General features: G+C 58.6%; 2 protein-coding genes across 2 annotated transcripts in view; one reads left to right on the top strand and one right to left on the bottom strand.

Moving 5' to 3' along the window:
• Positions 1 to 2,564: 2,564 nt before the first annotated feature.
• On the bottom strand, positions 2,565 to 13,943 carry VOLCADRAFT_57571 (uncharacterized protein; the record flags this gene model as incomplete). The annotated part of the gene is made up of 17 exons (XM_002947878.1): positions 2,565 to 2,697; positions 2,984 to 3,151; positions 3,931 to 4,082; positions 4,347 to 4,433; positions 4,649 to 4,787; positions 4,999 to 5,090; positions 5,217 to 5,456; positions 5,697 to 5,906; positions 6,702 to 6,926; positions 7,085 to 7,219; positions 7,623 to 7,753; positions 7,847 to 8,066; positions 8,545 to 8,604; positions 8,907 to 9,020; positions 9,276 to 9,419; positions 10,221 to 10,592; positions 13,542 to 13,943. 17 exons carry the CDS (start codon positions 13,941 to 13,943, stop codon positions 2,565 to 2,567), a joined length of 3,024 nt encoding a protein of 1,007 aa, XP_002947924.1.
• Positions 13,944 to 14,748: 805 nt separating this feature from the next.
• VOLCADRAFT_88321 (uncharacterized protein) overlaps positions 14,749 to 15,913 on the top strand; it is a gene marked incomplete at both ends in the record, with an annotated part of 15,069 nt that continues 13,904 nt past the window's right edge. The window contains 2 exons of the mRNA XM_002948026.1: positions 14,749 to 14,885; positions 15,744 to 15,872. Of these exons, the coding sequence (XP_002948072.1) occupies positions 14,749 to 14,885; positions 15,744 to 15,872 (266 nt within the window). The remainder of the gene's footprint in view (positions 14,886 to 15,743; positions 15,873 to 15,913) is intronic.

Raw genomic sequence — 15,913 nt, 5'->3', positions numbered from 1 at the left:
ATTGTCGTGAAAGGTCGCGGCGGAGCCTAGTAACCAAGGCTTACGTGGGCACCTGGCGACCCTGTGGCGATGAAGCACGACCAACAATAACGCGAGGAACGTGAGGAAAACCTTCTCGACGAGAATCAAAGGCCCACAAGAACCTAATAGCCAACCCTGATTCGCAGACCGCCAAGGTTGAATGTGAGCGGGCGGAACCAGCGCCCGACCACGGCGAGGCCGACGTCAAGTGCAAATTGCATACGGTGAAAGGAAACCGATGAAACGATGAGGATGACGACGAAGACGATGGCGATGACGATAAGGGCGAGGAGGATCACCAAGGCTCTAATACCAATTGAAAGGAAACCAGACCGCTCCTAGCAAATGGGAAGCTTAAGCTGACTCTACCTGGCGAGGTATTGGAGAAGTATTTTGGTCCGCTTAAATAGTCATGGTAGCGCGTCACAACCTCACACGTCGTACACACAAGTCCTAGCTCCGCTAGCTCCGAAGTTACGACATGGTCTCACACGCGTTTCAAACGCTCTTTAACTAACTTCATTACATTACATACGGTTCGCTCTGCATGGCAGAAACTAGCATGGCCCTTCCATGTCGCCAAGCCAACGGAAATATCAGTTGAAGATTGTCTGGATTCCAAGTCCCCGTCCACTAAGCCAACGGAATGTGTGTGTATATGTTGCGATGCTTTCTGCCTTTAATATATGGCTCTACAGCGACCATACAGCAGTCCTACGATCCCTTTGGCAGAAAAGTAGAAGATGCACCTGAAGGCAGACAGCATCGTTCGTTTATATCCTTTAGCAAAAGAAAACGCTGACGTGTCGGCTGCAATTTCCAAAGGCTTCTCTGTACGCTACGTAGGGCACGCTCACTTCGTCTCAAACAGTCGATACGACAGTGCCATACACTGATCATATATAATTGGCGTCTTAGTCCTTGTTCAGGAGACTTGGGGCCACTGAATTCCAAGTCCCCGTCCATTAGGTCAACGGAATGCCTAACTAATGGTCTTCACCAGAGCTACCGCCATCTCAGCGGTATATATGGGATGTGTCCTGCTTCTGCTGCACTGGTGTCGGTGGTGGGGGTGGGGGGTGGGGGCGGGCCTCAGAGCTTTCAGAGGTAAATGAGTTCGCAATTCTGTGTGCTGGGAAACGACTCCTTCGGGGGTTTGAGACCTGGGAGCTACTTAGCAAGCTCGGTAAGGTCAGGGGGCATCTGAGGGCAGCCATCCTCCGGGAGGTCTACATCTTGGCAGCACACACTCCCAACATTGACCCCTACCTATTTTTACATGCGTATCCGTGTGTGTGTGTGTGTGTGTGTATGTGGTTCAATGATCTGAGCCGGTAGGAGGAAATTGGTTGTACATGTGTGCAAATGTGTATGTCTGTATGTATGATGAAAATTCTTTGGAGGCGTGGCGCGCAGTGTACGCGGCGGGAAGGGAAGCAGCGGCGTCGATTCGGCCAAGCCATCCAGTAACCTCCGTGTGTCGCGTTCCCATGTCGTGTTGTAGGGAGACATGCGCACCCCCAGCAGATTTCGGAATTCAGTTCGCGTTTCCCGTCATCCCCTCTTCGAGCAGTTGACACTTGTACGTGAGCACGTCCTCCCGACATGCTCATGATGTAAAAAGCTGTTGTTGCAACAAACCGTGTCGCATATCATCTCTCCCCCGGCTCCGTAACGCCTGGCCTTCCGAGGGGAGCGTCAGTCCTCCTCCCCCTCCCCCCCCCCCACACACACCTCATACGATCTGCTCGTTACTCCGCCTGCGCGACAGATCTAACTCCTGACATCTCAAGCAGACATGGCTGAGAGTGGAAAGGAGAGATGGTTTCTTTCCCCCCTGCCCTGCCCAACCCCTCAAAACCCACTTGCCCAGACGCGCCTATAATCCCCTTCTATGCCCATATACCTCCCCACCACCACCACGTGGACGTGCGCCGCCTTCCCCCCTCCGTCAATCGTCTGTGTGCTGCGTCACATCCCCCCCACCCTTGAAAGCTCCAAGGAACGAAACCCCACTTCCACTTCCACCTGGACCACCACCTCGAGGCGGGACACCTCAAAAGCTGATCAGCTCTATGGGATGGCGCCTTCACGCATCTCTCAGCGTGTCAACACCGCACAAAACCACCATCGCACAGACACACATACACACACACACACGCAGCCGCCGCCGTTCATGTTCAGGAGGGAGGTGGGAAGGCTCGTCAGGCTGTAAGGGGTAACCGCAAACCAGCCAACTGCCTCAAGGGCCCCTCCCAACCCTTGACCCACCGTTGCCCTCACATCGACAGTTAAAGCAAGACAGACAGACAGACAGACAAACACACGGCGAACATTTGCGTGGGTGAGGAACAGCTCAGAACAGCGGCTCAGGCCTCTCCAACGCGCCTGCACAGGCCCCCCCACACAAAACAGCAACCTCAATCCCCCACCCTCCTCCGCCTCCTCCTCCGAGCAAGTCGATACCCCAGGTCAGCCGTACCTGACCAAAACACACACACACACACCAGACAGCTCCCCCTTCCCCGCCTCTCTGTAAAAATTTAGGCACGGGCCCCCGCCGTCTCCTTCGATGTCGCCGCAGCCTGTTGCTGCTGCTGCTGCTGCTGCTGCTGTTGTTCAGAAATGGGCACGATGCGCTGGGGCTGGAACATGTACACGTTGTAGATGACGTTCCTGTGGGTTTGTGCGTATGTATGTATGTATGTATGCATGCATGTGGGGCGGGGAGGGGGAAAAGGTGGGAGGGAAAGGGCCGTGGTGGTGGGGGGGGAAAGGGGATGAGGAACCGCGATGACGGTAAAAAGGGAAATCTGAGAGGAAGAGGAGGGACACAACAGCTGGTGTCTGTGTGTGTGGGGTGTGTGTGTGTGTGTGTGTGTAAAAGCCCTCTCCCGGCGCGGCATGTGGGAGCAGTAGGGCGGTGGGGTGCTGTACAGCCCCAACCCCCTGAAATCCCCACCTGCGAATTTGCGCCGTCATATCCACAAACAGGTTGTAGCCCTCCAGCTTGAACTCCGTGAGGGGGTCCTTGGAGGCGTACCCCCGCAGGCCCACCGCCTGCTGCAGGAACTTGATGGCCTGGAGGTGCTCCTTCCACTTGGCGTCTGTCTGGCTCAGGACGAAGAACCTGTGCGAATGCGACGAGAGGGGGGAGAAGGGGGGGGGGAAATGCGGGGAGGGGGAAGATGAGGGGAAGGGAATGGGGAGGGGGATAAATATCGTGATGCAAGTAGAACAAAGGAGTGAGCGCCGAGGGGGGAGAAAGAAGTGGAGGGCGAGGGAAGGGCGGTCGTAACCGTGTGATGCGAAGTGACATGGGGGAGGGAGGCAACTTCCGACACGTCCCCGAAAGGTGGGGGAGGGCCACAGAGAGAGAGAGAGAGAGAGAGAGAGGTAGAGGTAGAGGAGGGCGGGGGGGAAAGACGAACCACACACGATTGAAGCTGCTGCCAGGGCAAGAGAGTAGCAAACGTAAAAACTGACCGAAAGGCGTCCGTGGCGACTGTGACGACTGTGACCTCGGAATGACGAAGTGACGTTGATGTCGGAAATCCTACCTACCTAAGCCGCCAGAATTAAAAAGCTGAATAGTATAGCCAATCCGTAAAGAAGTAGGTGTAGAAAAGGCGGCGAGTAAAATAGCGTTGTCGTATAGGTGGCGTAAAGTTGCTGGCCTGGATAAAAAGGCTGATTTGCTGATACTGAAAGGCTGTCGGTATGCAAGTGCTCCTCCCAACCCCCAAAAAAAACTAAAACGCGCGACCGGGGGGGACGGGAAATGACAAGCATGAATCAAATCCTCGCGGTGGCCAACCTGACCGGACCCGCAGCTCAACCCATAGCCACCCTCCCTCATCACTCAGCACAAACCCGCCACCACCACCCTCCACACTCGTCCGCACCCACTTTTGCACCTCCGACATCAGCCCCGGCTGTACGGCCTCCACCATGGCCACCTTCTTGTCGTACGCCTCCACACACAGGCGGTGCAGGTGTGTACGGAGGCCCTCAAACCCGCCCTCCGCTGCCACTCGAGAGAGCTGCTCGCCCGTAAGTTCCTGGGGCGGGGAGGGGGTGTCCGGGGGTGTTGGGCCTCAGGTTGAATGGGGGGGAGGGACGGAATCACATGCCACATGCAAAACCCCCAACTGCCGGGGAGTGGAGGGTAGGGGAGTGGAGGGTGGGCGGGAATTTAAAAGACACATGTCTCCCTCCACACTCCCCTCGCCCCCCGCGATTTAAAATATTCCTTAACCCCCACCCCACCCCACCCCGCCCCTTACACAGAAATAAACCCCCACATTTCCCCCCCACCCCCTCACCTCCAGCAGGTAGCAGTACTGCACCATCTTCCGCGCCAGGTCATCCAACCGCCACTCGGAGGGCTCCTTGGTGCGGTCCACATTGGCCTGGGGTCAGGCGGGGGGACAGGGAGGAGGGCTTACTTTGGAAAAGGAGGAGCAGCAGCTGCTGGAGGTGGAAAAGAAAACGGTGATGACCCATGTGTCATCCGCCCTGGGAAGAATTTACAAAGCCAAGAAAGAACCACTGTCTTGTTTCTCCCTTCCCGGCAATATTCTCCTCCCCCCTTCCCCTCCCCCCCTCCCCCGGCCGCCGGGTGCACCTCCAAGATGTCGTCCGCCGTCTTCTCCGCGTACTCCCGCATGAGGGGGGCCAGGTCGGCGGCCAGGAGGGCCCTACGCCGCTCCGAATAGATCTTATCTCGCTGAGTGTTGACCACCTGGTCGTAATCGAACAAGTTCCTGATCGGGGGAAGAGGGAGTACACACACATACATACACACATACACACACACACACCGTTACTGGCCACGAAAGTCCCGGCCCTCTCCCCTGTCCCTGTCCCTCTCCCGTCCGTTCCAATTTTAAAGAACCTAGTTTTTTTGTGATTTACGTCAGTTTCTCTCTCTCTCTCTCGCCCCCGGGCCCGGCCCCAACCCATCTCCCAACCTACTTGCGGATGTCGAAGAAGTACGCCTCCACCCTCTTCTGGGCGGTGTCCAGAGCGTCACTCAGCATGGTGCTCTCCATGGGCAGATCCTCGACCTGCAACAACGATAACAACAATACAACGACAACAACGACATTAACAGAAGCAGGTGGCGGCAGAACGGGACCATTACCCACAACCACCACAACTACCCTCCAACCCACAACCACCACCCACCCTACCTGGAACGCCACCATAAGGTTCTTGATTCTGTCGCCTCCAAACACCCTGAACAGGGCGTCCTCCAGCGACAGGAAGAAGCGGGTGGAGCCCGGGTCCCCCTGCCGACCCGACCGGCCGCGAAGCTGGTTGTCGATACGACGGGATTCGTGGCGCTCCGTACCGATGACGTGTAGCCCACCCAGGGCCACCACCTCCGCCTTCTCTACCTCGGTAACGGCCTTGTACTCGGAAAGCATGGCCTGAGGGAAGGGGGGGGCGACGGGGGGGGCGGGGGAAGCGGGGGAGGCGGGCAGCAGGGGAGATGATGCAGTGCATGTTGCAGTACATTCACAAGACGGAAGGGAAGGCGGGAGGGGGAGAAGGATATCTAGTGACGGGATCTAAGTGACAGCAGAGCACCCGCATCACACCCACATACACACGCACACACACATACACACACGTGTCCGGCCCCCTCCCCCCCGGGCCCCCCGACCCACTTGGAACGCGTCTCTCAATTTGAGCAGCTGCACGTCCTCTGTGAAGCCTTTCTCACACGCCACGCTGAGCCGGTCCTCCGCTTCCAACTCGGACAGCTGCCGACAGCCCCACGCCGCCACGGCCGCCGCCACAGCCGACTCGGCCAGAGACTGGGTCCGCTCGCTCAGGGTGCAGGGGAACAACGCCGGGTTGGCGGCCCAGGTGCGAACCTGCGCGTACGTGTGCGTGTTTGTGTGTGTGTGTGTGTTTGTGTTTGTACGGGGAAAAGCGGGGGCGGGGTTTCGACAAACCCCATTAGGGTGTGTGGATGTACGGAAAGTAACATCATCAACTGCCGGCGTGTCAACTTGGGGTTTCCAACCTGCCTCCCTCTGCCCCCCTTACCCGGGGCTTGCCGTCCTTGCCCACTCTGAAGGGGTTGCTGGAGTCCTCCACGATAGATACCACCTGGTGGGGGGGGGATGGGGTGGGCGGGGAGGGGGAGGCCGGGAAGGGGATGGGGAGGAGGGGGAAACAGGAGCACGGCTGATGACGGGGAATCCCGCCATACACACATACACATGGTTACAACGGTCACACAGAAAAACAGGAGGAGGGACACACAGACCACGCTACGTGTGTCGTGGCGCTAGTTGCATGAGAGCGCAGATCAGTACGGCAGCTGCCACCACCCCACCTAACCACCTAACCGCCACAGGACCCCGGCAGCCAGCCCCTCGCAGGTAGACAGGTAGACAGAGAAGCCCCCAGATCCCCCCCCAGACGCACCGGCGCCAGTCGAAATAATAAAACTCAATGACGACAACGCAACAAAGCAACATGTGTTCCCAACACCGGGGGCGCGCGCGCGACGGAGAGAGAGAGAGAGAGAGAGAAGGGGAGAGAGAGAGGGAAAACACCTAAGGATTACCCTCATTACAAACTTTTAAAAAGCCCCATGGTTTGCATACCATCTCCTTTCTCCCTCCCTCTCCGCGCCTCCTGTCATATCCCTAAACACACACATATACATACACACACCTTACCCCCCTTACCCCCTTTTCCCCCCTCACCTCCGGCATGAGCATCTCCCTGAGCTTCAGTCGCGCCATGTAGTCCGCGTTACCCCCCAGCAGGATGTCCGTACCTCTCCCGGCCATGTTGGTGGAGATGGTGACCGCGCCCTTGCGACCCGACTGGGCCACAATCTCACTCTCGCGCTCCACATTCTCGGGCTTGGCGTTCAGAACCTGTTTGCAAAGGAAACATGTTTGTCGTACACGTGTACGTGATTTCTTTCCCGTGGCTCAGTTATTATTGAAGCACGTGTGCATGCATGCATCCATGCTCACATACATACACACGTACACACGTACATACATACATACACACACAGCGCCAGACGTACCTGGTGTGCAATTCCCTTCTCTTGCAGCATGGCCGACAGGATCTCGCTCTTCTCCACACTTGTCGTACCCACCAGCACCGGTCGCCCGGTCTTGTGCATGTTGCGGATTTCCTGGACCACCGCCTTCCATTTGTACTGCTCCAACCTGAGGACAACCAACCGCCACAACCAACCGCCGGGGGGGGGAGGGTTAGGGTTGGAGCCCAGGGCAAATCGGCGGCCGTTGGGCGCCCTTAAGAATTAAGCAGCCCATGAGTTTAAGTAGCAGAGAGGGGATCACGGCATGGAGAACACACACACACGCACACACGCTCACACATACCCACTCACAAACGCGCATACACACACGCACCTCTTCCGTCCGCGGGAGAGAGCTTAGGCGGTCTTTCCGTTGGGGCTGGGCAGTGCAGCCCCTAGCCAATGTCCGGACCAGTCAGATACTTGCAACGTTCACACACATCCGAACACACACACACACGAACACACACACACACACACACACACACGAACACACACACACACACACGCGAACACACACAGAGACGGACCTGAATACGACATCTGGGTTATCCTTCCGCGACACGGTTCGGTTGGTTGGCACCACAGCCACCGGCAGCTTGTAAATCGAGTCGAACTCGCTGACCTCGGTGGCGGCAGTGCCGGTCATGCCTGACAGGGCGGAGGGGTGAAGGGGTGGATACACGTGGAGACTCAAAACCCCCATTTTCCCCCCCCCCCCCGAATCCGCACCCATCCACCCACCTGCCAGCTTGGGGAAAGCCCGGAAGAACGCCTGGTACGACACGGAAGCGAGTGTGATGTTCTCGTTCTGAATCTCCAACCCCTCCTTGGCCTCAACCGCCTGGTGGAGCCCGTCCGACCAGCGCCGACCCGGCATTGTACGACCCGTGAACTCGTCCACGATGATCACCTCACTGCCCTTCACGATGTAGTTGACGTTCTTGATCTGGAGCTCCTTGGCCTGCGAGAGGGGTGGGGGCGGGGAGCAACACGGGGAGCAACACGGGGAGTGAGACGGGGAGTGAGACGGGGAGTGAGACGGGGAGTGAGACGGGGAGTGAGACGGGGAGTGAGACGGGGAGTGAGACGGGGAGCAACACGGGGAGCAACACGGGGAGCAACACGGGGAGCAACACGGGGAGTGAGACGGGGAGTGAGACGGGGGCTTGGGAGCGAGGAAGCTAAATGCTGAGATAAGAGATGCCGTTCAGATGTCGCAACCAATCCTGAGATCGGGAAAAAGCTGCCATCAGAACCTCTTGACCAGGCAGCTGCGGGAAGCTGGCGGGAGGAAGGGGGGGAGACGAACCACGAACAAGAGGAGCTGATGCCAGGGGGGAGAGAGGGAGCTACGGCGCCGCCCCACCAGTAGGCAGGAGGAGCAGAGGACAGACAGAGGAGCCCTCCTGGTTCCCCCCCAACATGGTACGGCAGCGCACCTTGAGCGCGTTGATAATGTACGATGCCCACTGCGTCCTGGGGTCGTACAGGTCCGACACCTGCACGGCCCCGGGGAGGGAGGGAGACACGGTCAGGGGGTAGAACGCCACGGGCGTGGGTACGTCAGGTACGGCAAGAACATACGTGTAGTGTGTATCGTTCGCCTACATAGCGCTCCCATCCACCTCCTCCGGGGGCCCTAGACACATCAGCGCGGCCCCCTCACTCCCCTCACTCCCCTCTTAGCCCCCGGGCCCCCGGGCCCCACACCTCGCCTGCCCCTAACCCCCCGATCGCACCCCCAAGGACTCTCACCCATATCTCCCCCCCCACACATATACACACATACGCACACGCCTACCTGCAGTACGTCTTCCACCGCCTCGTACCCGTCCTCGGTCAGCAGTACGGCCTTCTGCTTCTCGTCCACCGTGTAGTGAACATTGCGGCTAAGTGCGTCAGCAATCTTGGCGGCCTGGTAGATGTGCAGGGCGGGACTAAGAAATAGTACGAGCAGGAGGAGCAGGAGGGCAATCACAGTAGGCGCGACACATCCCTCCCGGCCAGCACTACGCGAGCTGCAAAACACACCCCTCCCCTTCGGCATGAAGCTATTATCATGTACCAACCCAACCCACCTCGCCGCCCTTCCCCTCATCGCGGCTCAGATCATAAAACGACCACATCCTCCCCCACCCCTCCTCCACCCCCACCACCGGCAGCAGCACACCTTGTAGTACTTGCTGGAGGGCTTGTCCGACATCCCGGAAATGATGAGCGGTGTCCGCGCCTCGTCGATGAGGATGGAGTCCACCTCGTCGATGACGCAGTAGTTGAAGGGGGTGTCCTCGCGGAGGACCAGCTCCGAGGCAGCCTGTGAGAGGGGGGCCGCAAGGGGGGGGAGGGGGGGGGTGGGGTGGGTGGGGGGTACGACGGAGCACAACGATGCACGAAAAGGAAATACCAAGGGGGAGAGCCTTGGGTTGTTCCTCTGCTTCCTTTTCAAGGAATTAGAAAGGCGGGTGAGGGAACTCTTTTGGTAATGCGATACGACCACCACGACGGCGGCGGCGGTGCTGGCGAAAGAGCCCCCCCTCCCCGGTAGGTGGGAGTCCTCCTACAACCAAGTAGGGGAAAGGACAACCGGCGGCGGCAGTGGGGGCCGGGGGCGGGGGCGGGCCCCGGGGGGCAGCACCGACTTTTGCGCCATGGTCGGATACCGCTGTGTACCGCAGCCACGAGTTTGTCGTACGAGGCAGTAGCTGAGCGGAATTCCCGCACCTCACGCAGCGGTATGGCCTCACATCCCTCACATCCCCCCCTCACCCGTCGGTGGGAATCTCACCCCCTCACGACGCAGCCAGTCAGTCACTCAGCAGCGGGGCACACGACGACCACAAACACCTTCACCCCAACTACTCCCTCCCTCCGCACCCTCCCTTCACCGCACACACACGCGTACACTCAATCTCTGACACACACAATACACACACAACACACGCGCATGTGCTCCAAATCCCCCCCAAGACAAACCCCCACTTAGCTGCGGGTTTTCCCCCCAACCCCCCTCTTAACCCCCCCGGTCCAGCACGGCTCGCCCCTTCTCGTCCCGTGCCCGCCCCCTCTTCCCCCCCCCCTCCCCTCCCCCTCCCCCCCCTCCCCTCCCCCTCCTCACCGCCGCCAGGTTATCTCTCAAGTAGTCGAAACCCAGTTCGCTGTTCGTCACGTACGTCACATCGCAGCTGTGTGCCGCCTTGCGAGCCTCCGGCTTCAAATCCGCCTGGATAAGGCCCACAGTCAGGCCCAAGAAACGATGCACCTGGCCGACCCACTCACTGTCGCGTCGCGCCAAATAGTCGTTGACCGTTACCACGTGCACACCGCGTCCCGTCAGGGCGTTCAGGTACGCCGGCAGAACGGCCACCAGGGTTTTACCCTCCCCTGTCCGCATCTCCGCAATCTGCCCTTCGTGCAGAATCATACCGCCAATGAGCTGCACGTCGAAGGGGCGCAGACCCAGCACACGACGACTGCCCTCACGGACGACCTGGACCAGCGGGAAGAGGGGGAGCAGGAGGGGGGTGGGAGAGAGGGAGAGAGGGGAAAGACAAACCATGAACGAGTGAAGGTGCTGAGGGAGAGAGCATACGACGGATTTGCAAATTAAGCAAAGACACCACCAAGTGCCGACACGTTTCCAAAGCAAAGTGGGGGCGGAAAGAAGGGGGATCATACGGTACGGAGGGGGAGGGAGGGGAGTCACATGCAGGTGTTTCATGGTGGGGCCGGACCCTCCCCCTTATGTGTGTGTAGGGGGGTTGGCGGGGGAGACGGAGGGTATGCTACTACTTCCTTACTGGAAGTAGTAGCCGGACGATAACGACAACGACAACGACCAGAGGATAATGAGGACGGGTGGACGAGCGAGGAGCAAGGGGGACGAGGTTTACGGGTGAGATGTGGGGACCCGGATGCGGTGAGGTGTGGGGGCAGGGTCATCTGCGGAGGAGAACGCAGCAGCTGATGACGCCTCTCACTACCCGGCTGCTGCGGCTACTGCCGCGGCTGTGCTACTGCCAGCAGTGGCAGTTGCAAATCTCTAACAAGGTCGGGACTCCACGAAGTCCCCCCACTCCCCACCACCACCACCATCACCCCACCACCACCCCGCCCCCACAGGCAGCAGCTCAACAGCCCCCCCTAGCCCGGCCTTGACCCAAATCCTCCCCAGGCGCGGCACATAAAGCGGCTCCGAAACCCCCTCCGACGTGGGGACGTAAGACGTTACCCCTCCTAACCCTAACCCTCTTCTTTCCGCGTGCGGTACATTGGTAGGCTACACTCCCCCCATACACACACACGCACACATAGACGCACACGGTCCTCAAAGGGATCAAAAAGGGGTGGGGGACGCCCTCCCTCTTTAGCATGTAGGGACCTGCAGATAGATATGAGTCACAAAGCCGGCTGTGAATCCATGTTCAAACATCAACCCCATATCACCGCCACCACCACCGCAACACCGCCCCGTTGCTGCAAGGGACACAAGTCCAGCCCCTCCAGACCCACTGACTGGCTTCCACCGCATTCCGCACTGCGCCTGCACACCCGCCAGACCCGCACCCAGATGACGTGTGTGCATGCATGTATGTATGTATGCATGCATGTATGTATGTATGTATGTATGTATGTATGTATGTATGTATGTATGTATGTATGTATGTATGTATGTATGTATGTATGTATGTATGTATGTATGTATGTATGTATGTATGTATGTATGTATGTATGACTTAGATTACACTGTGGGCCGCGAGAGCCGGGGGCCGAAGCCGAAACACAGCGCAAGGGTCGGGAGCACACAGCACAAGTCGTATGTATGTATGTATGTATGTATGTATGTATGTATGTATGTATGTATGTATGTATGTATGTATGTATGTACTTGTTAGATAACGATCCGGGCCTGACACTGACCAGGGGCACCTAACCGTCCCCCAACGGGAACGACCGCCGAAGCACTCTCCTCCTCCTTGTGGGGGAAGAGGGCCGTGAGGGGCCACAGCCCCCTCCTGCTCGACCGAGGGCGTGCAACCCCCGCCGCCGCGTTTCCCCCGTTTGTCAAGAGGAAAGAGAGCGCGGTGGCTAGCCACCAGGGCCCTCAAACGACCAACCTCAGCACGCGCTGCGGCACAGTTCCGCCCATGCAGCAGCCTGCACCTTGAGCCAGGGTTGCGGCTGCGCACCCCGGGTCCCGTGCAACACCTGGGCGCCCCTCCTCCCCGTGAAGGGCCGCCCTACCGCCGCCTTTAGCCCAAAAGCTGCACCCTACAACCAAATCTGACCACACTACGGCCCCCCTCAACGAACTACCTGGTGAAACCCAAACCACCATGCAAAGTTGTGTCAGGCCCCGATCAGCCAGCCAGCCCGCGGCCGCACCAGGGGGTGGTGGTTGTTTCAGTCCCCTGGAGGGGTGGCCCTTATCCGCGTCAGTCAGGCGTAAGGGCAAGGCGCCAAGGCGGGAGGCGTGTCTGGTGGGGCTATGGCTCGCCCCGGGGCAGCACCTCACCTCATCAGATCACCACTCCGTCATGTGCACACTCACAACACTACGCCTGCAGCACCCCCCGCGCCCATATGACTATGGGGGATTCGGTCCCCGGGCTCCGCTACCACCCCCCCCGCAGTAGCAAGCTGAGCAGCCCGCACCTGGGTCGTCATACCCCCTAGGTCTATCCCCAGTTATTAGTTGTACTGTTCCTAGACTGTCCTCCTACTTCCCCTGATGGCTGCACGCAACGTATTCTGCCATCCACTACCGTATGTACGTGTGTCTATATGTACGTCTATACCAACTCCGTTGAGACTGCTCGACCAGGGAAGGTCCTTGAACCGCGGACACATACCCCCAGACGCCCCAAACCCACCTCACCTCACCTCACCTCACCTCACCTCACCTCACCTCACCCCACCTCACCTCACCTCGCCTCACCTCACCCCACCTCACCCCACCTCACCCCACCTCACCCCTCGACCACCAGGGCTCCCCAACAGGATGTTGTTCCCCCACTGAGTCCCGCATATGGGTCCCGTGGGGAGATGAACCCACCATCACCCCATCATGATGTCCAGCGGCATCCGAGCATCTTCATATTCCCCTCCATATGATCCCCCTCGTGCTTGATGACCACTGCCCTAAGGCCCATTCGTCACATCCCCAGGCCCAACTAGCCCCCACATCCATTCTGTGCTCCCCCATGCGCCTTTGTTACCGGAGTTTACTTTCCCCCTGCCTCCAAGGGTATTTCGTATAGAATTGCGATGTGGGTCAAGTCACTGCCTAGGAAGAACGTTATCTTTCGAAAGTTTGTAATGGAAAGGAGGTATGGAGAATAGAGGGCTGCGAGCGTCGTGGAGATCTCATACGCAATTTGCGCCCTGGGAAGGGTTCGACTGCAGGGTAACCCCCTGTATGGCTCCTACACAATCTCACCGCAAAGGCCTCGGGCAAAATGCTCTCCAAGCTCTCGCCCTTCCGAACGCGTTCCTTGAACTCCACGGTCTTTGCGCGGAGCTGGTCATCTGTCAGCGCCTGCATCGCCGGCTCCAGAGCGTTAATCTGGTCAACCCGCGCCTGATATTTTTTGCGAGTAGCCTCCGATGGGTCACTCTTGAAAAACTTGTTCAGGAATGCTTGGACTCTGACCGCACCGCGAGCCGACCGGCGCGGGAGCACGGTGCGCGCCCTGGCTGTCTGGTTGGTTAAAGCATTCCTTGACGAATTCGTTGCAACGCGCTCGATGCAAGGCCGTGCGCAAGACGGCACGATGGGCACAGCGCGACGCACGCAGGCTGAACGCCCCAGCGCCACACGACCAGACCCTAACACTTGCATGGTCGCGTACAAGATAATCCTAGAAGAATAAGATTATTACAGAAATTGCACGTCAGGGACTCGTTAGCCTGGATTAAGGGCCACAGGCTATGCTGGCCAGGAAAAGCCTGTCGCTAACTACGAACCCTTTCGCTAGGATCGCTTAGTTAATGCGATCCAGAAGAATATGGTCCAAAAGAACATACACATATCAGAGCTTTGGTTTTGCAGGCTTCTGTGATTTTCTTGCCGTACGACCCGGTTTTTCTTGCACCATGTGTCTGCCCCCTTCGAAAGTCTAGTCCGAATGCGGTAAAGGACGAACTGTATATTGAACATAGTGCTCTACAGGAGCCTTTCCTTTGTAACTCCTACCTGTGTGTGTCGGATGGGTCGTCGTCCATGGCAATCCCTAAAGAAAGTAGCTATGCTAAAGCACACCTAGTCTTACGTGTTAGGGCTGCATTAAATTTGACGCTGTCAGCTCGTCTCCGAAGTGCGTTATGAATGCTCCTTCGAGCTTTGGCGAGGCGAGCATGTGCATTCCCAGGGATACAGCCACTGTTATTACCACGAATTGAAGCAAGCCATAATAAGTTTGGTCAGCTAAGCGTTGTCCTCTGGGCAACTATTCACATTCCACTGGCTTGTTCTGGGAGACGCGAGGACGCGAAACTCCTCAATCAGCACGCAGAACGTAACTGTAGGATCGGACATATAACCTTTGTAGCCGCAGCCGGCCGTCTCTGTCGGCGTCACGCAGCCTCGGGTTCTTTCCGCCCCAGAGCCCGTGTTTGTTTCTCCGAAACACACGCCACATCGGGCCATGGCGACTGACGTCCTCAGCTCAGGCGCGTCTGGCGAGCTCCTCTCCGAGGGCGGCATCAGTCAGGTGGTGCCGCTCCCCGACATCCGCGGGCAGCACTACAACAACAGCCCCGGCAAACACGCCTCCATTGAAAGGTGCGCTGCGCACCGGCCACTCCGCAATTTCCCCCCACTCCGGTGACCTATGAGGGCCAAAGCCTCCACGTCAAGCTCCGAGTGGAGCGGGACGCAGAGGGTTTCATTTCGGAGGGGGCCTGCGGCCCTCGGAAGTGGCCACACAACACATATATATATACACACACACACGCGTGCGCGCGCGCGCGTGTCGTGTCATGTCGTGTCGTGGGTTTGTGTAAGGTCGGGGAAAGCGGGGTGAGATTCGGCCTCATCTTTTACCTCATGTTCCACAGCGAACTGGTGGCTATACGTCTGGTTACTCCGATGTGCTCCGGGCCCCCGGAAGAGGACAAGCAGGCTCCCGAGGGGTCTGTCAGAGCCCTCGCCCGCAGAGCCGCCCAGGTCCTCCACGGGCGGCAGGTCATAAGCTTCTGGGAAGCTGTTTCTTTCAGACAAAATAGGAAACGCACGTTTTTGGTGGCGGGGGGCGGTGTGTGTTAGCAAGACCCGCCAGGAGCTGTTTTGCGGCTGCTGCGATGGGGGCGACGGTGGGGATGACGGTGGGGATGACGGTGGGGGCGACGGTGGGGGCGACGGTGGGGATGACGGTGGGGTTGGCGATGGCCTCCGTACCTCCATATCCAACTCCAACGCCAACTTCAACTTGAAATGTGTTTTGCACGATACGTGCGCCTTACCTGTCCCCATGCCGTTTCGTGTTCCCATAATCCCCCCCACCGTTTGAACTTCCCCCAACAAACCGCCATTTCCGCCATCATCGCCATTCACAGCGGCCAGAAAAGCAACTCCTCAACAGAGGATGGCGGCTTGGCATCGCAGCCGTACGGCTTCACGTCACCCAACTCTGCGCATCAGGTGCATCTACAGCTGCAGCTACAGCCGCCGCAAGAGCACCGAAGATCAGGCGGCCACCCGAGTCCCCGCTTCCTCAGCGCCAACCATGGAGGGACATCGCCACACGCCAGGGTGCCGCCGGCACGGCGGGTGGAGCAGCAGCAGCGGACAGCAGGCGGTAGCGGCGGCGG

The sequence above is a fragment of the Volvox carteri genome (assembly GCF_000143455.1).
Source record: "Volvox carteri f. nagariensis unplaced genomic scaffold VOLCAscaffold_8, whole genome shotgun sequence".
NCBI classification, from domain to species: domain Eukaryota; kingdom Viridiplantae; phylum Chlorophyta; class Chlorophyceae; order Chlamydomonadales; family Volvocaceae; genus Volvox; species Volvox carteri.
This window is presented reverse-complemented; position numbering and strand designations above follow the sequence as displayed.